The sequence below is a fragment of the Vidua macroura genome, chromosome Z (genome assembly GCF_024509145.1).
Source record: "Vidua macroura isolate BioBank_ID:100142 chromosome Z, ASM2450914v1, whole genome shotgun sequence".
Classification (NCBI taxonomy): domain Eukaryota; kingdom Metazoa; phylum Chordata; class Aves; order Passeriformes; family Viduidae; genus Vidua; species Vidua macroura.
Genome location: NC_071611.1, coordinates 15,904,111 through 15,931,796, shown reverse-complemented (window position 1 = coordinate 15,931,796; position 27,686 = coordinate 15,904,111). Strand labels below are relative to the sequence as shown.

Below are 27,686 nucleotides of genomic sequence, written 5' to 3'. Positions count from 1 at the left end.
TATATTTATTCTGGAAAAATCAATATGAATATGTATGTAAAATACAGTATATAAACAGAAACTTTCCCAGTACGTACTCTGCATGCACAGTGTTTGGTGGAGAGAGATATCCCCTTGCGCATCCAGCCAAGTAAAGAATGTCTGCTTCTTAATGAATATTGGTGTTAAGGAGTTGGGGTTTTTTTAACTGAAGTTTTTGCAACACTGACATGTCCCTGAGTGACAGGTTTTGATGTTGGCTACTGACTTTCCCGAAGTGATGGATTGTGACCTTACTGCTTTATCTGGGCACTGAGTCTCACCCAGTCAACTCATGTCTGGACTCCTGCTGAGTCAATTGTTGGGGGTTGGAGCATTAAGTGAGGCCTTTGGTGCCAGCGTTGTTTGAGGGGAGTTTTTTTATTGCTGGTCTTAGTGTCCAACACCAGATCCATTAGATGAACTTCCTCAGCCTTGACAGGTTCAGGCAGCTGAGGCACCCAGGAGTGCTCTCAGCAGCAGAGGTGAACTGGAAGGAGAAATTACCTTGAAGAGCTGGGAGGGTTATTTCTTGAGGGACCTGGGCACTTACCCCCTTCCCCAGGGCAGATGGTGATTGCTACACCTCTTCCCTTTCTAGTGTGACACCACTGCTGCAGCACTCAACAGCTCCCAGCATCTCACAGCTCCCACCATCCCACCGCAGTACAGAGCATGACCATGGAGCTGCAACTGCTGTCCCCCAACCTGGACAGCTGGGACAATGCTGCCTATCCATGCATCCTGCAGCAGGCTGAGAGCAAGCCCAGTTGCCCCCTCTGCAAGGCAGAGATCCTCTCCATTGTGGGCCATGCAGTGCAGGTGCAGGTGGGCCTGACTTTGAGGAACTTTTCTCAGTGCAGGTGGACCTGACTTTGAGGAACATGTTGTCGCACCATCTGCACTGTCATCAGTTGTTGGCCACCAGACAGGAGGACCTCATGGCTGTCTAGCTGCCTACAGACCTGCAGTACTAGCAGAACAACCTGTGGAGTACTATCTACCTCAGGTCTCCTGCAGGTGGCCTCCACCTGCATACTTGGGCATCCCTTTTCTGTGACCACCCAGCTTTCCTCCAGTCCTTTCTTCTATGGGTACATCAGAAACTGAGACTGACCATTGAGAATCAACACTTGCATGTAGTGGAGGACTTTGTAATGCTCACCCTTATGCTGCTTTGGGCTGAACATAGATTTCTTGATCCAGCATGAGGTTCAGCCTCAAAAACCACATGTCAAGGTTTGTACAACCTCACCAATGTTGCGGTGCAGCAGTGCAGCAGGGAGAGCCACCATCTGCTGGACCTAGAAGACAGCCATGCTGCTGAGGAGCAGGAGGGCAGCCCCCTGATGCCACCCATCCTGCTGCCTCATCAAGGGGGTCTCTCACACCTCACCCAGCCCCTTCCAGCAGCCCTGCTGGAGCTGAAGAGGAGTGCTCCAGCACCTCAACCACTGCTCTTCATGGGTGTACCAGCAGACCCCCAGTGCCCGTATTCCCACCTACAGCAAGAAGCTATTGCCTCATGCAGATCCAGGGCAGGCTGTGCCAGGTTCCTCCACTTCCAGCTGGAATAGAGGCCATTCACTTAGCAGTACAGAAGCTCTCTAGGCTCTTTCCAGTCCTGCAAGACGCCAACTCACCAGCAGTACTGGAAGAATGCCCCAAATAATGATGAAAATGGAGCTAGGAACTGACCCAGCAACTGGAATATTTGCCAGCCCACAAGTCAATCAGAAGTTTCTCAGTAGTCTAACAGGGAAATTAACTGGATGAAAAATATAGAATCTTAGTATTAATGCTACTGGCATTGTTATCCCGATCTGTGCTTTCTCCCCCTTTTCCTGGTGCATGGCCTCTGCTTCCTCATGTGTTGCTGGCCCCTATGGATGAGTAACATGGGAGAAGGGGTGAGGGGATGCAGCTTCTGGCCAGGAGGAGTGGCATGTTAATGCTGCTGGTCCTTCTACATTTGCCAGGTATGATTTTATTGTTCCCCCAAAGGCAAATGCTCCCCAGCTTCAGACCTGCATCTCTGCAACTGATCCCAGACATATGTTTCCAGACAGAGGTCTTCAGGGCCAGCCTGTGTTCCAGTGCTAATCACTCTGGGCCTGTCCTTATCCTCAACACACCCTCTGCCCCCACATCCTGGGGTTCTGCTCTCCTACCAGCCTGCATTTCTTGGTGCAAACTTGCTATAGCTGATATCTTGTGAAGGCTGACCTAGAACAGAGACTATGCGGAGCTAAAGAACAAAGCAGGTATTTATTAAGAGGCCTCAATAGATCCACCTTGCACAGCACAACCCAAAATGGCCACAAAATGGATGACAGGTCCTGGGGTCTCACACTTTATAAGTTTTGGTCCATTAGCATATTGGAGCTAATTGTCCAATTAGCTAATTGTCCAATTAGCCTTAGCCCATGAAGTCCCATCCTTCTTGTTTTCTCTCTTCAGTCCACCGTTGTTTATGCTCTTGGGCCTTAGATCTGGATTGGCTGTCCTTGGTCCCCAGCTAGAGAAGGAATTATTTTGTCTACCTATTCTGTGGAGAGAGCTTACTATGAATCCCAGATTTACACACTAAAGCAGAGCAGAATCTGAAAAATAAAAAAGCTATAACTGGAGGCATCATAACAGCAACCAGATTCCTCCTACACAGAGTCATAATGTGTGCTTCTCTCTGCAGCACCCCCAGGGCCAGGCCAGGAGCCCAAAAAGTTCAGCAAGGGGGAAGCACAAAGTCCTGCCCCTAAGGACAGGCCTTCCCAGGCACCTGCACATGCAGCTATCCAGCAGGACACCAGTTTTGCAGATAAAGCCCTGGAGGTCGTGCCAGGCACCAAGTTGCTTATAAGCCAGCAATGTGCCCTTGCCACTAATGATGTTCTGGACTGCTTTAGGGGTTTTGCCAGCAGGATGAAGAAGCTGATCCTTTACCTGGAGCACTGCGTTTGATTCTGATCTCCCCAGTGCAAGAGAGCTGCACACGCTGGACAGAGTCCAGCGGAGTGCCATGAAGATCATCAGGGAATGAAGGAGGATAGGCTGAGCAAGCTGGGATGGTTCAGCCTGGAGAATAGAAGGCTCAGAGAGGATCTGACCAATCTGTAAAAAGGCCTGAACCTAAAAGGTCCTAAAAAGGATGCTGCAAAGAAGATGGAGCCAGGCTCTTTCCAGCAGTGTCTTGTGACAGGAGAAAGAATATTGAAGAGCAGATTGGGCATTATTCTGGGTAGGTGGCTCTAGCTGTCTCTGCTGAACCAGAAAACCTTGACAAGATGACATCCAGAGATCCCTTCCAAGCTCAGACTTTGTGTGATTCTGTGAAAGAATTTAAGTTATGTAAAGAATCTAGTCTAATAATTTCATTTTGGAGATATTAAATAGGAAAGTAAGGAAGGTAGTACAATTCTGCTTTACTTATGCTTGTTAGTCATCTGCAGGACACATACTGGAATGTATGATACAAGTTCAGCTTCTGCTACTAGGCAAATGACTGAAATCTAGGACTGCTAGGAAAGACTCATTATGCTACAGAATAAATGCTTTCTTTCTCTTCTGCTGATTCTTTTCAGCTGAAACTCTTCTGTAGTCTTGACCTTACTTTTGACTTCCCAATATTGTCCTTGTTTTCAATGATAAAAACCACCACCTTTAAAATAATTCATTCACAAGGAAACAAAAACAGTAACATAATCACAAAACACTACTTCTATTATTAGAAAGAAGCCAAATCTTCTCTCTGCTTGACCCTTACTCCAAGCTATTTTCTTCATCATCTTCTTCTTCTCTAACAGATGAGTCATGTTTTCAGGCTATCTGCTCCATAGTAATCTTCTTCCCTTTACAGTGTCTTTAATCTTTTTCTCCAGTCAGGACCATAGTCCAATCTTTCCCTAAAGTGCCAGGGTACTGTATGATGAGCTCAAAATTATGTCCTCCAAATGGAGTAAACAAAATAAATATGTATGTAGTATGTGAATGAAATGAAGTCCATAACCTTAAATAATGCATTCTAATCTAATTAAGTAATGGGAGCTATTATGCATTAAAAAAAAAAAAAAAAAAAAAGAGAGAGAGAGAAAAATAATGGCCTATAGATTTTCTAATAAATGAATGTTATAATTATGCCTCAGGAAATATTCATACATATATAAAAGATATGTCTTATAAAATATTTAAAATACACAAACAGGAATTAGGCAATCCACATGTATTCAACAACCTTTTAAAAAGCTGTTTAGCTTGTACTTTTGAGTTTCAAAAATTAGGAGGTTGGTCGACATGATTTGAACTGCCAGTCAACAGTGTGTATGTTTTCATTAATGTAATCTTATCTACTTCCTCAATCAAGTAGGCCACCAGTGCCACATAATATAGCATCCTTGTTCAGCATTTACATTGTATAACAAGAATGTCCTCTGATATTTGTATGGCTAAACTTAACAACGTGTTAATCATAAAAGGCTTTTGCTCCTGTTGCATAGACTACATGACAATGTCAGACAAATGTTATGGACGTGTTTGCTGTGTACTCTATATACTGTATTTAGGAGCATATGGAAACAACACTAAGTTGCTTGTATTGCACTGAAACAGTAATTTCCACAGATTAGTCCTTTCCCTTGGTACAACCCTATGTCTTGCTGCTTATAATCTTTTTAAGCATATAAATCAGCAGTGCATAATTCTTAATCTTTTAACAATTAACTGTCAATACAGAGAGCAAATACACTTTGTTCCAAAATACAATGTCCAATTCCCTTTCACTCACATGCTTCAAGACTGCAAAGCAAGGAGCTACAGAACTGGGGACCTGTGATATCTAGGGGACAGAAAGGAGTCTTTACCTGCACATATATAGGCACACAGTCACCAGTGACGTACTCTAGGTGTGGAGTGTAAGAGAACATCTGCTCAGATAAAAAGAACATTTTCAGAAAACTCATGCAACCTTCCTACAAGTGATACACAGAGGCAGAAACTATCTAATTGCATACAGGATGTTAATCAGCATACACAGGAAAAAAGGTTGGTAGGCAAATGCTTTCCTTTATCATTCAGATGCTGGAAAAAGAACTGGGTATAAAATCAGCTGAATTATAATGTCAGCATTTCTTTTATAGGTAATTACTTCTTTTACATAAAACAATGTCCACTGCATGCATCAGAAGGCAATTTAGAGATATCTTTTTGCTTGCATTAAAATCTTCTGAAACTCTGCTTCAATCAGAGAAACATCTCAGTCTATTCCTACTAATTATATAGTACAGTGAGCTTCAAAACTCAGATTTTGTTGCCTATTGGTTAGATTGCTTTTAGTAAAGGTAGCGTGTTGTTTCACTGAAAAAGCTGATGGATTACTTGGAAGACAGAATTCTTACCATTCTTCTTGGTAAATATTTGGGCTCCCTGTATTTAGAAACGTTCCCTGTTTGTCATTATTCATGTGGTTGCCAGAAAATAATGAAAAATAGTCCATTGTGTATTTTGATACTACTGACTACTTCCTTTTGAATTTTATTTCATTTTCTAAAGAGATAGTTAAGAATACTTAATAGAGACTTAAGAATATCAGTTCTCATTAAAAGGAAATGTTTTCAATCCTTATGATTGCAGAGGAACAGCTGAAAAAAAAAAAAAAAGATGATCAAAGCAGACAGAGTAAGTAAACAAAACGCTGCTTTTCCCTGCTTTCTGACTCTATGGAACCAAAAAGCCATGACAAACCAAAACTATTGTTTGGTAACCAATTACATAATTAATTAAATTGAAGTTTTGTGCTTCCAAATTTCAAAGCAGAGGTTATGTGACAATTGTTCAAAACACTAAGTCTTTTAAAATACTATTTCCACCTTGCAAAGCTCATATGAGAGAAAATGTTGTAAGCACTTTTAAGGTCATTGTAACATTAACTGCAAGGGCAGTTACTGAAACTCTTTGTTTCTCAGGTATTTCAGAGACAACTCAGATGCCTTAGAAACCGAGGACATGAAGGCATAGAGGCGAACACACAGGGCTGTTTACATTCCCCTGGGACTGGAGAACCTGTCCCGATAGTCTTGCTGGGTCTTTAAACAACTGAATGATTGTTGTGCTATTGCTCTCTCCAGTACATTCCTTGCTTCCCAGAGTTACCCTTCTTGTGCAAGCAAAGCTGCAGACATGTCGTAGCCTGTGTCTCAGGTGGCAGCTCTGTTGTCCTGTTTTCCTTTTCTCTAACAGAATAAGGCCAGATCAGAGCCAGGCAAAGAAAAAGGGAGTTCTATCTGAGAAGAGCTAGCAGTCAGTTTCCATTGCAAACTTTTTTGGCGTAGAATGCTCTCAACAGATAAACAGATTAAGACTAAGGACTGGAAATAACCAGACTGCACATTAATTAAAATAAGGCTAAAGGAATTACCCAGTTATTCCAAGATAATTGTTCAAATGCAGTTTCCAAGGCTTCAGAGTAAATTTACCAAAGACAGCATGAGAAAATATTCTAGAGCATCCCATCCAAGGCTGGATGGAACTCTGAGCAACCTGGTCCAGTGCAAGCTGGTCCATAGCAGAGAGGCTGGAATTAGGTTATGTGTAAGGTCCCTTCCTACCCAAACCATTCTATGATTCTATAATTCTTTATGAACTTACTGGATTAAGTTTATTTCTAACCATGCTGATATAAAAATCTTGATATATGTGCAAAAAAATTCCACTTCATGGAAACTTGGTGAAATAAATGCAAACAAGAGATAACCCAGATAACAGAGATAACATCAGACTTCATACTTTGAAAGACAGCCTCTAAAAAAAACCCAAACACAATCAAACAACCAAACTATGCCAGAACTTGACAGTAACTTAGTAGCTGATATTGTGAGAAGGATGCAAAGGATTTGGTTATACTGTAAATTGAACATGCATTTAATATCTCCGTGGAAATTGGTTTGCATTTACGGCAAAATCAAGACCTACTTATCACAGTGTGTGACTTTTGTTCCAAAGTGTTTTGAATTTGTCTAAGTTTGAGAAAACATTTCATTGTTCTGAGCTGCAGTAGTTTAATTTCCTGTGCATGTACATTTTGTGAATGATTTAGAGAAACCTTATAAGCAATCATCAAAAGCAAGCTAGGTTGTATTGCCAGAATACTGCAGTCAAAAGCCAGTATCAGGCTTTTCATTCCAGGCATACAGCAGGTGACAACAGTATGATTTCTGCAACTGCAGCTGGCTGTAGGACTGTAGTCTCTCTCAGAGAGAAGCATGCTCTTTCATAATAGTCACTCTTTCCTAAAATTCACTCCTTCTCTATATGGTCTACATTTTCCCTTTAATTTTCTTTGTTTTCTGCTCCATAAATAGTATTTTGCTCAAACAAATCTAAAATAATAATTTGTGGGCCTTTCCAATCACAATCACTTTCAAGTGTGAAAAGGATGAACCAAAATCCTGACACAGCTTTGAGGACTAAATATTATTTTCCTGTAGATTGCCTGTTTTTCCCTCTATTTTTTTTTTTTTTTTTTTTACTTTGAGTTCTTACTTATGCACCATTGCTTTTTTTGGCAATAGAAATAATATAATAATGCTAAAAGAAAGCTAGGGCTGAAACCTAGTCTTTGCCTGAAGCTAAATTTACTGGGTGATTCATTTCAGGGAGTTTTGCATGCTTGCATGTGGCAAGGAAAGCTGAGCAAAGGTTTCCAAATCATAGACAAGCCATGGCATTCAGGAGGTCTTCTGTTTGTGCCCTTGGCCATTAAACAACATTCTGAGAAAGGCAGAAAGGCAGTAAAGGAGTCATATGAGCTGAAACACAGAGTCTTTTAATGGCACATCTATTTTAAGACTAAACTTGCAGCTACTTCAATTGTTTCTTAACATAGAAAGATAAGACATTTGGCCTGATAGGCAACAGAGTGTAATCAAGAAGAATTGACAGATTTGAAGGTAACTAAGAATGTCTCTTTACAGCTTAAAGACTTCAGAAATTGATGGGTTTAGAATTTTTGTTTAGAACATGAAAACATTTTGTGTCACATGCTTTAACTTCATTTGTATGTTCATGTGCAATTAATGCCATGATGCATTCATTTTTAAGCTGCTCTTTTACCAACACATTTCATATGCTTTATGGTACATATAGCAGTTTCTGCAGTAATTCCACTGAATTTTACAAGTATATTCATTGAATATTGCTTAAAATGTAAACAAGCTTGAGGATTATAACAAAAGTACAGCTTGTCAGTAAGATATTTCTAAACTACAGAGTGGAGGTCACCCCATTTAGAAAACCCTCTCAGTCTGCTGAAGTGTTCCTGAATCCTAGATTGTCACATAAGACATTTCAAATATTTGTAGCAATCATGGCTGAAACTTTAAAAAGGAGACTGGTCAATGCTACATATATGACATTTTAAGGATCTTGCATGATCTTCACAAGTCCTCCCCTATGACTGTTTGAAAATATGACAATTAATTTTTGCCCGAAATACTTTATAGAAGTTAATAATTGTTATGCTATAAAGGTTGTTTTCCAAACCTCAGTTTGTGTTTGTGCACGATTTTGTTTGAGACTGCAGGATGCTATTTTAAATAATGTAAATAATATAAATATTGCAAAGTTATTAATCACCATTTATGGCAAATGCCAGAAAATCCTATGGTGAAAACTTCAGAAGATGCAGAAGTTTCACAGTATGCTGCCTGCAATTTGTGTATGTTCAATTTGTTGATCAGACTGTTCAAACTTTTGGTCTCAAATGGTCTCAAATTCTATCAGACCAGAAAATACAACTTAGGCAGCAAAAAACAACATTTGGTGCATCTTACAGATGTATTGTACATAACATACTTTCATATTATACATATGATAGTATATGCTTGGCCTGTTTCTTTTCACCTTTTTTAGGATTTGCCATGGGACAGTAAAAAAATCTAGACATAGTTTTGATTACAAGCTAAAAATCTTGCGTAATCCTTTATTTACTCTTAACTCCCTTCTTCTTTTTTGTACTCTTAGGGATCTTTTTATTCTAGTAAATGCCAATAAAGTATTTTTAACAGTTCTCAAATTAACTCCTGGAATTAGTTTGTTAAGTTCCAGTACATGTCTTAAAACTCAGTGGTAATTATTATAATGTATATATTTATATGTCTGAGATCACTAAATCTATTATTGCCCTGCTCCAAGCATGTGGATTTCAACAGTTGCCGGAGGAATAGTGGTGCTATGTGTCTCTCTGAAGATCTTTCTCCCCTATTTCTAGGCAGACCTGATCTATTTCTTGAGGTGGAAGAGGTCAAAGGCAACAGTAAAAAAGTGGTCAAAAAATGGAATTCTCTCCATAATTGACCTTTTCAGGCAGACAGTGGAAAAAAATCCCCACAAGGCATTCCTTATCTATGAAGGGACGGTGTACACTTATCAGGATGTGGACAGGAGGAGTAACAGGGTACCACAGGCCTTCCTGCACTATGGGAATCTGAAAAAAAGGTGACACTGTGGCCCTGCTGATGGGTAATGGACCTGACTTTATCCATGTCTGGTTCAGGCTAGCCAAGATGGGCTTTGTTGTGGCCTATCTCAACATCAATATCCACTCAAGATCTCTCCTGCAATGCATTAATATATGCGCAGCAGAAGCACTGGTCATAGAAGAAGGTAAGTTCTGTGTTGTGTTTCACTTACTGCTCACTTTCTACTGTTTCCTGCTTTTATCAAACATAGAAAATCACAGCCCTTTAGAGCTGCAATCTCTTTATATATACACACACTTAAAAGGAGGGAAGAAAAGGAGGGGGAAAAGTAAGGAAAGAGATAGTGTTGTGTAAAAAGGAGAAAAAGAGATAATGTTTAAATTTCAAGGGTATAATCACAAAATAAGCCCCATACAATTAATTAGTAGAATAAAAAGCTTAAATCTGAAACTCTCCAAGTACTGGACAAGGTACCAGGAGTAATAATCAAGCATGAGCAAGAAAACAGCCTTGGGAGATACTTTAGCATACTTTAGCATAATTTCATTTATTTATTCATTTATATGGCTTATATAAAACTTCACTGACTACAGGAAGACACAGATTCCCTTTGTAGTTGTGATTCCCTTCAGCTCAAAATACCTCCATAAAAATTTATGTTACTTTATAACTACTGTAAGTAGTGATCCCAAGGTAGCATTACTTGGAGTAAAGATTGCAGCACAACGAGCTGCAGTTTTGTCCCTGTTTATGGCATATTATGCAATACTAGGTAATTTATTTAACTTCCTACTCCTGTTTTCCCACCTTTTATACAGGTTGGCAGTACTACCATAATTCCATATGAATCTGTGAGGGTTTGTTATTTGGTACATGCACCAAGTTTTGGAACAAATGTGATTGAATTAAATCCTATGTACTAGCATCACCAACTAAGTTCATGGTGTTTTATCAATTTCAATTAAAGCCACACAAGAAATATAGGGAAATTAAACATCATGATAATTTTTCACTGTCCAGTATGCAGGTTAGCCCTCCTATGGCTGCAGTAGGTTTATACAGTGGTATGACATATCGTTTCAGTCCTAGTAATCAGGTCCACAGTTGTAGTTATTTTAATAATGACCATATTTTTTTTGTTTGTTTGTTTTAACTTGGCAGATTGTTTGGGATCAATAGAGAAAGAATTTATTTTGAATCTCTTGGAAAATAATGTTGCTGTCTGGCTGATGAGCATCACTTCTCCTTTCCAGCATGTTCACAACCTTCCAGACAAACTAGACAAGGTATCTGATAATCCTGTTCCATCTCATCTTAGAGCTGTCAATGGCACAAGAAACACAGCTGTATGTCTTTACATCAGGAAGCACAGGTGAGGATATGTACGAACAAAGTACAGCTTCGCCTCTGAAAATTAAGGCACTATAAATTAAGCAACAAGATACAAAAAGACAGAACTTGAATTTCTAAGTCAAGACAGGGAGGATTAATTTATTTAGAAGCACAGTATACTTTAAACCATTTTTGCCATAGCTTAACAAGGGTGTAATTTCAGTTACTGAATTTCTACATAGATACTCCATGGCTGAAATTAATTTCTTGAATATAAAGCAAATAAAGTCAGTCTCTAAGAGTTGCTCAGAAAGGAAGAACAGTGGAACCTCTGCTTTTGATTCTGAAATGGGAGTTATTTTTAGAGTGGAAGAATGGGGAAATCCATCCACTAGTCAATCCAAACAACTTTGTAGAAGTTATTTCTATTGCAAGTAGAAGCTGAGTGACACAGTGGCTCTCCAGAAGTTTTCCCATTCTTGCTTTCTGGCAAGGAAGACCTGTATGCAGAGTTGGCCTGCACATGACTGTGAAGGGCATGGACTTCATCCCCCAGATGAAACAGACATGGCAGAGGGGCTGGGACTACATTATCTTACACTATCATCATCCCTTCCAACCCTAACCCCTCTATAATTCTATGATTGAGTAGCTTTACAGACCGAAAGAGTGAAGGAGCTGAGAGACTAAGGAGATATACTCGTAAAATAGCGAAGCATAGGATGAAGACTCAGAAGATGACACAAAAATTCTCCCTGTACATTCCCAAAATATTCTACTTACAGCAAAATTATTAATGTGTGCAGTATAGTTATAGTTATTTGCTCTTTCCCTTTGACAGGTTTTCCAAAAGCTGCTATCATCACTCATCACAGAACTCTGGTTGCTTCCTTAGCGGTGTGGTTTCTCAGGATATTATGTATGTCACTCTTCCCTTGTACCACGTAAGTGCTTCTCTTCTTGGCATCAGTGGATGCATTCAGTTAGGTAATATTTACCTTCTAGTAAAGTTTCATTAACCTGACAAGGCTATAACATGTTAGTATTAGGTGAATAACTGCTTGGTAACTCAAATACTATGTTTACCAAAAAGCTTTTGTAATTTTATCATTTTTATCACCTCGCCCATTTGCGGACAATATCTAAGGTATATTTATAGTTTTTGAAGCTTAGAACAGACACTTATTGTTGTATATATCCAGCATAAAATGACTTGAGGCCTGTGTATTGTTAGCACCACTGCATATATTCTGTAGGTTTAACCTGAAATCATATTTCTACCCTATGCCAAAAGTCTGTAAAGGCATTCACACAGGCATCTGAGGCTTTATTTTTAGTGTCAGAAGCTATAAATGCATTGTGGAAGCCCAACCTTCAGAAAAAGATTGACTAAATGTGTTGTAGAGCTTTTTCAGTCTCGTATTTGAGTAAGGCCTACAGAGTTAGATTCATCATATTAAAGTGAAAAACAGGAAGAAGGACAAAATCTCCCCTTCTAAATTTGATAATAGGAGTTATTTGTAGAGGGCTAGCAACTAGATATTTCCCAGGTACATCCTTCTTTTCTGTTGTTAGGATCTTGCCCAGATGCTGGGTTTTGGCATGCTAAGTATACAACTGGAGTGTTTTAAAAGACATTTCAGTGTTTTGTTTATTCAGGAAAAAGGCAGGCAGGCATGCTAGCTTACAGTAACTGCTGGCAAGACTGCTTCTGCCTAATAGAAACACAAAGGGGCTGTGAAAATGAGTGCATGAAGAGTTTGAAGTGATTCGTTTTCTTGAAGCAGAAAATTTAGGGTAACAGCTTTCTTAGGTGTTCAGATAGAGACCTGGGAATCTGAGATTTGAATGACAAAGCTTTGAGGAGGGTGAGGCTGAAGAGCTCTGAAAGGTTTCAAGATCAGGGAGGAACAGGCAAGATGGGAAAAATGGACTAGAAGGGATTCAAAGCTTGGAAGGCCCTGGGAAGCCTCACACAGGACAAACACGGCTTGGGCAAAAAGGAATTTTTGAAAGGATAGAAACAGGGAAATTTGTAAATTCTTGACTGACAGCAAGGGATGGGGTAGCAGATATGAGAGGTGTAGAATGAAGTGGCTTTTGGAATGGAAAGCTCTAAAAGAACATCAGGGTTACAGAAAAAAAATATTGTTGATTCTCTGTTGTCAAGGAACAGAAAAAGGGGAATGGATCAGAAACAACAAAGACTCAGCCCATTTCCTTTCCACCACTTGTCACACAAACAGACAAGCTGTGAGCTATCATTTCCCCCATTCCAAGATCTTCTTTTTTCAGAGTTAAACCAGTTCATGATCTTGACAGAAACAAAATATTTAGGCTGTGACCTGTTCCTAACAATGGGAGATCATTAAAAGCTTTGCTTCTGTTGCTTCTGCTACTCTAAGTTTTTACTTACTACTCAGAAAAAGAAGCAAGGCTTAATTGTGCAAGTTTCATTTAACAGACAGATCCTGTTGGAAATAGCTTACAATTTATTTAATTAGCTGAATTCATCATTAACTGAATTAAGAGAATGACAATTTTTTGTTGTTGTTGTTGATTTTTTCTTTTTTTTTTTTTTTTTTGTTACAATAGTGGTAGAAGACAAGGGGTTTATTTTAAAGGTTATTTTGAAATTTCTTTTCTGTTTTCATCGCATAGGAGCAACTTGTGTTTTGAAGAAGAAATTTTCTGCAAGACAGTTTTGGAAAGACTGTAGGAAATACAATGTTATCATGTTTTTATATATAGGACAACTCTGCCGCTATCTCTGCAGTCAGCCCTGTGTAAGTTCCATTTGCAAATGCAGCTTTAAGATATAGCAAATCTGAAAGTCAGATATATTCACCCATTTCTGAATAGTATAGTATTTTCAATGTTTGATAACTTTTTACAGTGTATACAGAATTTAGGTCTTGTGTTCCTTGCTATTACCAATAGCAATCAAGTTTACACCAGCAAATGAAGTGGTGACAAAGGAACAAGCCTGGCAGGATAGGACACTTATACCCTGACACTCACAGAAGTGCCTCTGCAAAGCCAGGCTTGTTGGTTTTTCATCTGAATGACCAGCAAGTCACAGGTCAGTCAGGAAAACGTATAAGCTGTAAAAGCTTAATCATACACAATGACCAAACTAGAGTCCAAACCAGATTGAATGATTAAAGTTCAGTGCTCTGTTCCAAAGTAGTTATCAAGAGAGGCCTATTATATTCAGCATTTACTAGATGATAGTTAATTTTTAACTCTGAAACTGATGAATGAGTTTTTATTAGTTTAAATATTTTTCTTAGGGATCTTCCAAAGGCACATTCTCTTCCATGCCTGTATATATGATGATGGATATATCTGTAGGAAGCCAAAGTACTAACAGTGTGGTTCAAAATCTTGGTTGCCCCTGAGATAACAGTCCCAAAGATATGACAACTAAATAATGATCAGGTTTGGAACAAAGTGAAATGTTACCAAACAGTGACAAATAAGTCTGAAAATACTTATTAAGTTGCAACTCTCATTTCTCAATGACAGCTTGGTTAATTTTTTGGGAAACCTTGGTTATTTTTTTTAATTTTATGCTGGGGAGTTAGGATATTACTGAAGGGAGGTGACATGAAGTATTCCTACCTACCTCAGAAAACCTCATGTACAAGCACAAAGTTCAAATGATCTCCAGTGGTATTGGTCAGAGATTGATGCAAAGACTAGGAAAAAGGAAATATCTGAAATAATTTTCCAGCTGGCTTGAACAGAATCTTGTCATTGGGTGGTCTGGATGTAGGAGAGGGATCAAAGACAAAAAGTACTGAAGGGTACAAGACAGGATAGCTGTTGGCCAGAACTCAAGCCTGTACAAACATTATATCAGTAGTCCATAGATAAGAAACTACAAAGGAATTGCTAGGCCAAACCAGTTGTGTAAAGGTTTCTCCTGCAGGAAAAAGCAATGAGAACTATCTTTTCTTGACTCAATAACAAAAATTTATCAGAGAAGAAATGGATACTTAACTGGCAACTGGTAAAAGGGAAAAACAGAGATGACCTGGATGAGCTGGGGAAGGTGAGGTTGCTAACAGAAGTGGATCAGGTACATCAGGAGCTCTGTCAAGATCATGTATCTTACTAGACTATGACCACATATAATATATAACCAGATGTTATATACATATATTACATGTAACCTCTACTGTACCACACAGGTTCATCTACACTGAAAGAAACCCATGCAGGGTAATAGGTGTGGTTCAGGACTAGGACTGAATGTGAGAGACCTGTTGGAGTAGACGCAGGGTGTCTGTCCTTCCCTCTTTTCACTGAGCATGCCCAGGTCTCACTATTTGAGAAAGAACATGGGTTTGGAAACTAGGAGGCACTTGGGGATTTCTTAATGTGGAAGAAACTCTGTGATTAATCACATTTGCTGCAAGATAACCAGCCTCGTGTACCTATCAGAAGTAAATATTAAGCCCATAGAAGGTAACAAAATACTGAGAAAGTGTGTCAAAGAATGTTTTTATAGGAAACCATGTAACTTTTAAATAAAGACATTTAAAATTCAAGGTAGTTCAGGGAAATGCTGCAGATTGTTGAACCAGGTGTGAACCAAGGTGAGAATAACAGTTTCTCCTATTGCTTGTAATCTCTCAAACTCTTGAGTTTTACTTCAAGTCTTATAGTATCACAAAATATATTGGGGAAAAAATCAAAATCTGTCATTTAATCCTGAAGACAAAGTGCTGAGGAAGGGACAACATTACGCATGAAGGAAGTCTCCCAGTCATCCTCCCAGCTGGTTTAAAATTGAGTTGGATTACATACATGTGATCAAAACATTTATTCCTTCAGATTTACCATTAAAATTGCAAAAGAAAACACATCTCATTAGGCAGAAGCAGGGAATATCAAATTCCTATTTGACTCCTGTATTTAACAGTGATATTTAGTCTGCATTATGGTTGATCCTATCATGGCAAATAATTAATCTGCCATAAAATGCAGTTCTGGATCAAATGAAGTTGTCTGTTAATACACAGTTCACAAAACAATTTTATGTGAATGTTTTTGAAAGGCAAAAGTTTGAAACTCTGCTAAAGCATTCCAGTGTAATTACAAGGCAAAGTTCCATCTTTAAATCACCTTAATATTGTTTAGAAATCAACCATAATTTTACATAATTTTAAAGATTAGAATAACACTGCAACAAAACCAAAAGGCATTTATTTGATCTGAAGAAACCATTCCTGTTGACCTGAAATAAGTTTATTTTCTGCTGACATTTAGCCATAACAGTAACTTAATTACTCAATCCTAACTGTAACTCCAAAAAAGTGAGGGCTTCTGAGAGTCTTGACCACAGTCACATAGACAGGGGGCTGAGCAGTCTTCTCCTATGCAGAAAGCACTTATGTAAGTAAACTTTTGAATAGTTTACCACAATAATTACATCACTAACATGTAACAATAACACATTAGCAACTACATTTTGACTGAAGATTTTATAATAATCTTTTGATGAATCTGGATTAAAGATTAAAATTGAAACTAATAATACGAGGTATTTTAAGCAGCTTTGAATTATTCTGCTGCTTTTTCAGGTTCCATAAGGAACATGGCAGATGTCCAAAATTTTCTACAAAGTATTACAAAAAGAATTGGCCTTTGTGTATCACAAGTGTTTTCTAAGGCAGAATTTTGTTGATACAGGAAAACTTCTCTTTTTGGTGGGAAAGGAACTTCTTTTCTATGGGAAATGGCACTTCCTTAAAACCTATTTTTTTACAGCTAAAATCTTTTATACATCCTCGTTATAGAGTTCATTAGTGAAAATTCAAACAATTACAGAAATAAAGTTTTCACCCTGTAAAACCTCCTCAACTTCAGACTAAGATTTCTTAGGCTTTTCTGTTTTATTTTAAATAAAAGCAGAAAAAAATCCAAAATAAAACAAAAAAAAAACCCCACCAAAAACAAAACCCAAAACATTCTGTAAAGTATTTTAGTCAAGGTGGCAGTTCATAAATGAAAATTTTTCTGTTAGAAAGTACTAGATCAATTTTAGGTATTTAGACCCACTTTTCCCAGCCAAAGATTGTATCTTTTTGTCTGTTCACAGAAAGAAGAGGACAGAGTTCATGAAGTGCATATTGCTCTTGGAAATGGTATCAGACCCTCTGTATGGAAAGAATTTCTGATGAGGTTTGGCCCAGTTAAAATATTTGAGTTCTATGGGTCTACAGAAGGAAGTCTTGGTTTCCTGAACTGCATTAATAAAATAGGAGCTGTGGGCTGTGCTGGCATCTTCTCAAAGGTACAGGTTATCAAATCAGCCAACCAATCAACCAATTAACCATACAAAAATTAAAAAAAAAAAAAAATTAAAGATGTGGGAAAGGCAGAAATTACAAAGAACAGGAAGGAAGAAAATGCTTCCTTCTTTCCAGATACTACACTAATAATTGGTTAATGAAAACAGAAGCCTTATTATTAGCCCCTTCCTTGACTCTATTCTCTGTACATATAGTTTGAACCCACAGTAAATATACACACAATGAGTACATAGAAGCTTGTGTACCCAATTTTTCCCCCAGAATATATTAAAAAAAAAAACAAACCAAACTGACTGTGTAGATGTGACTACCCACAGGACAGGAATTAATGATGATTTTTGTTGATTTTTACTTATCATCCTTAAAACCCATATATAATAAATGATGAGGCCAGAAACTAGTTTTGATCTGACTTTTGGTATGAATCAGGAGATTGGTATTCCAAAGCAAACTTACACAAATTTGGTCTTTGACTGCATCTCCACTCATTAAAACTAGTGTCACATTTTGTCTGAAATAAGATTAGCAAAAAAAAAAAAAAAAAAAAAAAAAAAATCTAATTTCTCAGCAAATAAAGGAGAGAATTATTAATCTCAAACTATCTAAGCTATACATTTACATATACAATCACTGTTGAAACTCTCAGTGTTTCTACCATAAAAACAGTCTCAGATGCTTTTCCAATTTGTACAGTTTCTGTGAATCATGAACATTATACTACAATAAAATACTATTCAAACAATACTAAAGATTCAGATCAGTTATGATCAAGAGCAGATTAACGACTTCCAAATGATTTCTGCTTTTAATCTGAGATGCCAAAAATGCCTTGGCATGACCATGATAACAACTCTGCAAGACTTTCAATCTTCTAGCAATCTTAACCATGTGGATGGAGGATTGAGGTAGGAAAGACTAATTAAGTCATTAAGTTGCAAGAGTCCACTTGCATATCTCTGGGGCAATTTTTGAGATGTCTGTAAAATTATTTTGGATTTTTTTTTGTCAGAGGATCATCTTGATTTGCATTCCAGAGATATTAGAAATGGATGTCAGTTTTAAAGCAAAACTGACAATTTGATCAATGCACTTTATCCTTCATAAAAATTATTTGAATCTGACCCTACTCTAAGACAATGGGTTTCTTTTCATCAGTAAAGGAGATGAACACTTACCTCTGTATGTATACTTAGTGTTGCTCATCATGATATAAACACTTTGTGACAATTGCATCTTAGAATACTGTCAGTTTATTTCAGGCTGTCTCAAGATATGATGTCTGGAAAGAAGAACTTATAAAAGGTGAAAATGGATGGTGTAACAAAGCACCCATAGGTAAGGAAAAATATTAGTTATCTATTAACTAACAAATAACTCAATTTAGATTATGATACTTCTGTGAGCAACAGATTTTTGACATACACCTAGATCTTGAAAATAGAAAAAACAGGAAAATAGATGCAAACAGGTATCTGTTGCTAATATATTCAATATTATATCAAAATATTTATAAAATAACCCAAAATAAAAAATTACAATCATATAAGAACATTAGTAATATTGGGGACCCATAATATTTTTATTCTCACTTGAGAAGAACTTTTTCCTATTCCTGGAAAAATCAGATTTTTTAGTGTGGGTTGTTTTTTTTTTAAGATACAGTAATTCACAGATATGTTGTGCTCTGAGGCCAGATGTTTAAAGATGCTTTCTAAGTTTCAGAATTAAAATTCTGAGGAAGAACAGAAAAATTCAAATTATGGATCATATTTTTATATTTAATGACAAAACCAGATTTATCTATTTAGTACCTATAGTTGCACAGACTTTCCAAACTCCTACTTAAAATGGAATACTCCACCTCAAAGAGCTGAAGCTCCCAGACTGAAAATAAGGTAGCTGAGAATATGTTTGAGAAAAATCCTGAAAACTGAGTGTCATGAAAGACAGCATTGCATTTATTGAAGCCACATCAAATTTTCATAAGCCTGTGTACACAAGCATGAATCCATCTGTGACAAAGTTTTCAATTCTGGGGGAAAGGTCTTTAACACCACTAGTTTTAGTATGTAGATTAAATTATCATAGAGATAAAATTCCTGAAATAAAAGAGAGGCTTGTACAGATGACCTAAATTATAATAGGTTATGATAATGTCAGATCTCAATGACACACAGTAGTACTAGTCATGAAATCAGCAATTATTATTGCTTATCTTTGATAATATAATAAACATAATATAACATAAAATATTCTGATAGTAGTACTGTAAAAATGTAGCAATCTTCTATGATTTCTGATAAGATATGATTTGCTGATAATATCCAAATCAAGAAAAAGATTTTTTTTTTTTCTTGAAAAGAGCTTGCTTCCTCGCTACAGTTACATTAGAAACTGGACAAAAAATATTGGTTTCTCAGTGAAATTGATAAAATTCCCAGTTTCATGACACAACTAGAAAAATTTTGCAGGTTGTTACACATATTTTTTAGATAACTCTGGAGCTGTCACTTGATGCAATTTGAGATAGTAATGACAGTAAATGACTAGACGATCCTCCTGTAAAATAACTTGGGGTTAGAGCAACTTGACTTGGAGTAAGAGCAACTCCTTTTTAAATTCAACATTTTGTTTGGTTGTTCTTTTATTACAAATTATGCATTCTATTTGCAGCAATGCCAGCTCCTCTTCTGAAAGGTAGTATGAGCTTTCATTCCATTTTCCGTATTGAGTGTTCAAAAAAATGAAGAGGATTAAATTTAGGATGCAGAAATACAGCTATGGAGAAAACTATTTGCTTGAAAACATCTCTTTACATCTGTTGAAGGAGTAAAATAAAAGTTTTTTGAAGATGGAATTATCTTTTAACCGCAGGAGCACATTGAGAAAAAAGCCAGTACTTATCACAGATAAAGAATAATTAAAAAAAAAAAACATGTTTAAAGGGAATTCTGAATCTATTTCAGTGAAGTCAATGGAAGTTTTGTCCTTGTTATAAATAGGACTTAGACAGGCAGCAACAAGGAGTGATGCCCAGTATGGATATGCTTCAGACCCCAGGGACTTCTTGATGATCAGGGCCCAGACACATTGTGGCTTACAACTTATTTTGTCACACCAGCACACCAGTGCTAGGGCAGTAGCACCCCTATCCTCTGGAAAACCTCAAAGCCCTCAAAGATCTTAGGTACTATACATTTTGCCTCTACATGTATTGTTTTACTACCATCACCCTTTCCAAATGATGATAAATCATCTTTTCAACAGGTAAATGCTTTTACCAGGTAAGTGATGTACAATACACTCCAAAAATCTCTTCCCTGTGGTCCAGATTTTTGGAAGCGAAGAAAGCAAAATTATGTTCCCTTTTCCACTCACCTGTTTCTTCTGTTCAGGGAAGAACTAAGGTAATGTAGCAATAAGACACATAAAACCAATGTGGCTTTCCAAAGGATTTTTAATATGATAATTTATGCTCTTAATAGCTCACTCTATATATGTTTATTTGCATCCCCTTTTCATGGCCTGCAGGTAAACCTGATCTTCTAGCTTTTAAAGTTACTGAGGATGGCCCATTTTCTGGATATGTTGGAAATAAAGAAGCCTCAGAGAAGAGATTCCTGTGTAATGTGTTTGTGGAATGAGATGTGTATCTTGACACAGGGGACCTCCTAGTGATGGATGAGGATGGGTTCCTCTACTTCACTGACCGGGTGGGAGACACTTTCAGGTATAGCACAAAGTCAAGAGTAAATCCAGGGATCTTGGAAGAAACCACACATACACAGGACTGGATGACATAGGTCAGACTGAAACATGATGAATGTCAACTTTGTTTAAGCAAAAACACTAAGGATAGGAAACAAGTCCACCAAAGTTCACTCCAACATATTAGAGTTTTTCAAATTTGGCACTTCTTGTATCACTGGGATCTCAAATGAAATGGCAATAAACCAGAAAAGGATTTGTCTGTACATCTACATTCTTCAGTTAAGATTGTAGCCCACATTAAAAGTAGTTCTCTGTCACATATAGAATTAGAAAAATGTAAGTTAATGTCTATATTAATATAAGAAATATTTTCAACAGGTGGAAAGGAGAAAATGTTGCCACTTAAGAAGTCACAGAGATCATGATGGATTTTGTCCAAGAAGTTAACGTTTATGGTGTACGTGTAAAAAGTAAGACGTTCCCTATAGTTTACGAATATAAAATGAAGATAGTAATTTCTTACTGTAACTTTTCTGTCTTGCAACTGCATGCAAAAGTACTTTTAAGGATATAAGTGGTTTCAGCTTGGCAATTGGCTTTTCTGCATTGTTTTGAAATTTCAGTTTCAGCAAAATGCTGCATTTAATAAACATGACGTGCTGAAATTTTGTAATGAATGGAAGAAAAATTTGGGTAAATTAAAAATTGTAATGCAGAAGTGAGAAATATGAAATGAGAAATACAAAGTTATGAACTACATAAGACTTCTCTTAGGCTACAGGCTTTCAAGAAATAGTGATGAGCTAGATGTATGACTAGTCACTAAGTAGATAAAGTCACGAGAATCAATGTGACATTAAGGCAGAACCTAGCCTGAACAGAATTTTTAAAGGAAAGGTGTTTAAGTTTAGGTGAAAGAAAACCATATAGAAATACCTAAAGAAACAAACACCAACCAACAAGAAAGTATACATATTGGTAAAACCAGCTCAGTAGGTCTGAAACAGTACATTTTTGTCTTTAAAAATTCGTAAGAGCATAACAATAATCTAATGGAGTGGTTCATCTGGAGTAAATGCTCCATTTATAGAATATGGTTAGTTTACAGTAGCCTCTGATCCATGATTTCATAAAAATTTCAGATTCACACATCATAAACAGGGGACTTCTACACGTTTCACTTACAACCAGAAGAGCTACAGACTGAACTTTTTAAACAGAGACTTACAGGATCCTCAAGTAAAGCATGGTAGTAGACATTAGAGCACAGAAAAGTACAACAAAACAGTTCAACAGTTCAACAAGACATGAGCAAGCATTTGTCTTTATATGAGACTTGGTTTTTTGCAAGGACCAGGTGCAGGAGGTGCAGGAGAGATGAAATCTCCAAACTGGCAGTCTTTCCATGAAGGCAAGAAACTCTGTTATTAATTAATTAGTTCTCCTGCAGCATTTTTGCAACAACCTGTCATACTTCCCTGAGTAAAATTTTAACTGACAAGTTAAAGATCTTTATATGACTAAACCCAGTCATTTGCAGTTTTCATTTAGCAGTGGTTCAAAGGCCAAGGATAAACATTTTACCTTTTCATGACTGATTTTCTTTGCAACTTTGTGAGGCTGTTTTGGGGGAATGTCTAGTTATATTACTAGAAGTAATACCCTGCACAGGTTTCAGTAGGAAAATCTTCTGTATCACAACTGCTTGTTCTATGATGTTTTAGGCATTAAAAAAAATGGTTTTAAATAAAAGGAAGTGTAATTCCACTCCTTTTGTTGGCAAGAGAAGTGTACTAATTGAGGCATTTAAAAATTTACATCTGATTGTGACATTAAAGGCTGTCACTTGCGAAACATATTAAGACCACCTGCTTGTGTACATTCCAATCTGCAGGTGACTGGCAACTATTACAGAAAACAACAAAAGCTGCTAAAGGAGTAAATATTAAAGGCAGCGGGAAGGAGGTCTGTACTTCACCTTAAAAAATCTTCATTTTTACTTGCAAGGCTTCAGATGGTTTTGAAATTGTATTCTTCTGCGGTAGTTAATCTCTTCTCAATATAACAAGGTAAGAAGCCTATTTTATTGCTATTTTTTTTTTATATTACAACCATTACCTTATCAGGACCAAGGTCAATTTTAACTGTAATTCAGTTATGCTATTGGTTTAGTTCTTCACACTCATAACCAGGGTTAAATTTTTAAAATTACACAGAAATTAAATGAAACATAAACCAGGGTATATTAGATTAATGCAAAGAAGAAAAATGAGAATTACTGTATATTACATGGATTTTAGGAATCTCTGACAACAGAACGGAGGACGTCCAACTGCAGGTAGACACCAGAAAGAGAGGGGTCTTTACTTCAGCTAAGGTTTTAGAGTAAAGTGAAATACATTCCTTGAAACTATATGGCTGTCCAATATACCATCAACTACTTGACACTTTTTCAGAGCATGCCAAATGACCAGAGTCTAAAAGGGGAAAAAATGTTTAGGATTTACATAGCAGCAGGGCTAGAAGAATGGAAAATGTGAGTACTGCTCAACTCAACAAAATTAAGATCAAACATCTAGCTTTCTTAGAGTATTCCTTATATTCTTAGAGATGATACCAAGTAGGATACTCTGTAAGGATTTGGTCAATAATAGTAATGAAAAAATATGAAGCTAGAAAATAGTCTCTCAAAGTATGGAGACAGTGAATTTCTGCATCTCACAAGAGTGATGAGATATCATCAGTAAGTTGCTTTGAGTGTTACGTGTATAAGCAAGCTAAAAATATTTGTGTGCTAGCACAGCTAGGAACATGTAGAAGCTTAAGGGAGACTTGGACTACACTCTACCCCCAGGAACATTGAGACAGACTGGGCTGCTGTATGTTTTAATCTGCTCTGTAGAAAAATGGATCTTCCGCAAGAAAGAAAAAAAAAAAAAAAGCAAATATAGACAGTATGTCAGTGAGAGAAAGAAGTTATCTAAACTCTTAGAATCTTGTCAGTGCAGGAAACCTTGCAAGACATCCACATCCTTCCACTAAAAACAGCTAAGGAAAGCAGACCAAAATGATCATTCTCCCCAAGGATGAAACTTACAGGAAAATGGAAAAGGCATTTCAAAAAGTCTTTGTGTCGCTTGTTCTTCACTCTGCTAGTGGAGTAGCTAGTGGTACTACTAATCCATATCAAAATATTTAACTAATACATAGATACAGCAAAGAGGCTAGTCAAAGCTTTCTTCGAGAAATCACGGAGCACTGGGGTGGTCTCTGCAGCCCCTGGCAGCTGGAGATGAGGCACACCTCTCCACCTGCACTTGGCTTAAGGTCAGATGGCAGAATGAGTTAGTGGGACAGACCACACTGAATAGTACTGGCTTTTTATTTTCCTAGGGTAGTCTGCAATAATGTTGCTAACACTCTAACTATATTCACTACTCTTGTATTTGCACTATTATCTCTGAAAAGGGAGACCTTGACACTGGTCAAGTTACTGTGCTGCTGTAGCCATTATTTTTCCTCCCCACTACCTGACTGGCTGGCATGCTCAGCTGAAAAGGATTTCAATCCTTCAGAAAGGAGAAATAGGGGAAAAAAAAAAAAGCATAACAGAGTGAGGATGAGGTGTTGGGCTCCCATGTGCTGGATACTTGCCCTAACTGCAGCCCTTTCTAACAATCCTGATTTCTACCTCTCAGAAAAATTTGCCAGCAGCTCTTCAATCAGGCATCCTCACCAACATCCAGGTAAATATGCTGCACCTGGACCCAGTGACTCAGATGACTGTTTCCAATCTCAGGGACCTGAATTACTGCTTCTCCTTCCTGCCCCACTACACCCTCCTGCTTAAGCTAGCGTCTTCTAGCTCATCTTGCTCCACTACTTCTGCATTGATGTGACTCCACTGCAGGGTGACTCCAGAGAGGTGCAGTCCAGCTCCTGGATGCTCTTGTTGCTCACTGAAACTGACTTCAAGTTTTGAGTGTCCCAATTCACTCTTCTTTTGCCCCTGACATCACCATGAGAGGCAGACACCTGGTCTGCTTGCCCTTAAAGCTCCCCTCTGCACCACAATTAGCTGTGGCTGCCAGGAGAAACTGGAGCTGACAAAAGCAAATAAGAAGCCTGGGCAATCAGCTTAGAGGTGAGAATGGCCCTATGAACATAATTGGTTAAGGCTACAAACAGTTTTTCACAGTAAATGTCTGTGTCAATTTATTTCCTTAAACAAAGTTCAAAAGTCAATGAAGCACATCAAAAGAAGTATTAAATGCTTAGTATAGCTTATAGACCAAGAGAGTTATATCCCTCCTGAACTTATTTGCCATTGCTCATTCTTCCTTTCAGACCCTCAGTTATGCAGCACAGGCTGCGACAACTGACATTTTGCTGGTGTCAGCACTTTGGCCTAGGTTTCATGTCCCACACTTGCCCTGACAGTCTGCATCTTTCTTCTGTAATGTGCATTATTTGAAGAACCCTGCCAGGACTCTGCAAATTCTCTGGGACCCCTCTTCAGGGCAGATGACAGAATGGTGATAACAGGGAAAAAGAAAAAAGGCAAAAGTCTATCACAGTCCTTGCAGTTCATGAAGAGCTGTTTCACAAATTTCAAAACGCCAATAAAATCTGCTTTATAGGTACACAGAATTTCAAGACGAGGCTCAGCATTCAATTTTTTTAATACTGACCTTCTCCTGCTAGAGATCTCATATGTGATTCTTTGTGAAGACAAAAGAAAAGTGCTCAGTGTGTATTTGAAGGGAAGTTAGATGACCTTTTTTGTATTGTGATATTGTCTTAACTTTTTTTCTGGAAAGAGAGCATTTGTGTGCGTACCTTGTGCATACAGATAAACTTTATTGGGTGAAATGCGCAACTCAGGCTGTTGTGCAGATGAATACAAAGTCCAAGAGACACAAGGATAAGAGGTGACCATTTGGAGGCATTTTCTCCTGTGATTTGTACACTGAACTTTTAACTATTGAACACAATGTGAACAATGGAGAATTTCCTGTAAGGATAGGTTGTCTTTTGATATTTCTCTTGTTTCCAGCTAACATGCCACTGTACAGTGAAGAAGGCTGCTGCCCACCCTGCTGTGGTGACTTCAAACTGGCAGACAGCCCAGGTTGCTTTGACTGTAGCAAAAATCCCAAGGTATGACCTTGCAGAAGAGCAGTACTGGCATTGAAGGGCTTTATGACTGACTATGCTGACATTTAAAAATGAAAAGCAGAAAAAAGCCGAAGTGTGATGCTGAGCTGAAGGCACACAACATAATGGCTCTGCACCATCACCAGAACAGGCTGGGCTTACTTGAAGCTGATTTGCAACATGTCACTTTTCCTCCTACATTTTTAAAAACATCCATGCTTTTCATAAACAGTTGACTAGAAAATACCTATTTCAATGCATAGCAATCTGTATCATCATGCCAAAACTACTTCATTGGCTTTGAAACAGCTACAGCATCTTGCATATAGATTTGTGGAGTGAAAAAAATGTGATTAATCCAAATGGATACAACTGGGAAAACCAGTCTTCAATTTTTTCTAGATACTACGGTTAAAAATGTTTCTGAGTGTTTTGTGTTTCTAGCCTAAGGTTAGAAGTGAGTTGTATTTGTGTCCCTGTTCTCTGCTTCTGACTACTCTTAACTAATAAAAAACCATATAGCTGCCCTACCAACCTCCTTTTTTTTAGCCTTATACCATCACAGCTATGAGAGTACAACTGCAGTACTGTAAGGGTAAGCCAGTATCTCCAAAACATTAAAAATGGTACTCTAACCTACACTTCTAACAGGTCACTTAAAACAAAGACTCCTCCTACCTGACTTCACATAATTTCAGTTTTTAAAACTGATGTTATCAGATGACAGTGTACTATAATTCATTCTACCACCAGAGAGGAAAATCCAAACCACTTACTTTCTTACCAGTTGATTTCGCTTTCCTTTTACTTGGAACCACGGAACTGGAGAATAAAGCAAGGCAAAGACACAGCTGTTAATGGAGGACGGTATGAGAGGCTGCAAATCAATCTGAAGCCTTTCCTTCCTTAAGCAACTACTACAAGAACATGAAGTGATTGAGACTGGAGAAAAAGATATAGCATATATGGGATAGGATGGCAACATTTCAATATATATTTCAAAATGGACTTCTCGGGGACAAGGAAGATGTGTGTGAATAGGAGGGAAATCAGCGTTTTAGAGAAATTCTTACTACTTTATGGATTTTTTATGCTGCCTTTCTTATAGAATTACTGCACTGTATTTAACACTTTCCTACCATGCTGAGCTCAAGACATGGGCACGGTTTCTGAAAGCAGTTTTTCAAAAGATTAAACTGAGTATTTTGCAGACTTTCAGATGCACACTGCTTTAGGAGAATGTATTTCTGTCCACTCTTCAGAGAGCAAATCCTTTGCCAATATCCATGTGAATGCATTGTAACTACCACAACCATCCACTCAAAGCATGCCCTTGCTCTTTTACCAAGAACTATGTCAATCACTACCAAAACACAGAGAGATAAACAAGAATTATCTAATGCCACTCGATGGGTACGAGTAGTTTACTATGATGGAATTATCGTTGGAAAGCAATTCATAACACAGTAGCTCTTGTACCCAGACCTGTAACATCATCTGGTGCACCTATGTTCCCCAAAGCTGATGGTTTTCGTCATAATCTTGTAGTATGTTTCCCAATGGAACTGCATTTATGACATGACTTCTTCCGCCAAGTATCTCCACAGTATTCCTCGTTTGTTTAAAATATATCAGAAATATTCATATATCATCAACACCTAATTAATCTAATTCC

General features: G+C 37.7%; 1 protein-coding gene across 1 annotated transcript; it reads left to right on the top strand.

Moving 5' to 3' along the window:
* Positions 1 to 693: 693 nt before the first annotated feature.
* Positions 694 to 26,048, top strand: LOC128822287 (long-chain fatty acid transport protein 6-like). The gene is given in 10 exon segments (XM_054003977.1): positions 694 to 846; positions 9,278 to 9,496; positions 9,498 to 9,672; positions 10,650 to 10,830; positions 10,832 to 10,860; positions 11,662 to 11,721; positions 11,724 to 11,807; positions 13,482 to 13,606; positions 16,930 to 17,124; positions 25,911 to 26,048. Coding segments are annotated over 10 exon segments (1,359 nt in total).
* Positions 26,049 to 27,686: the final 1,638 nt, after the last annotated feature.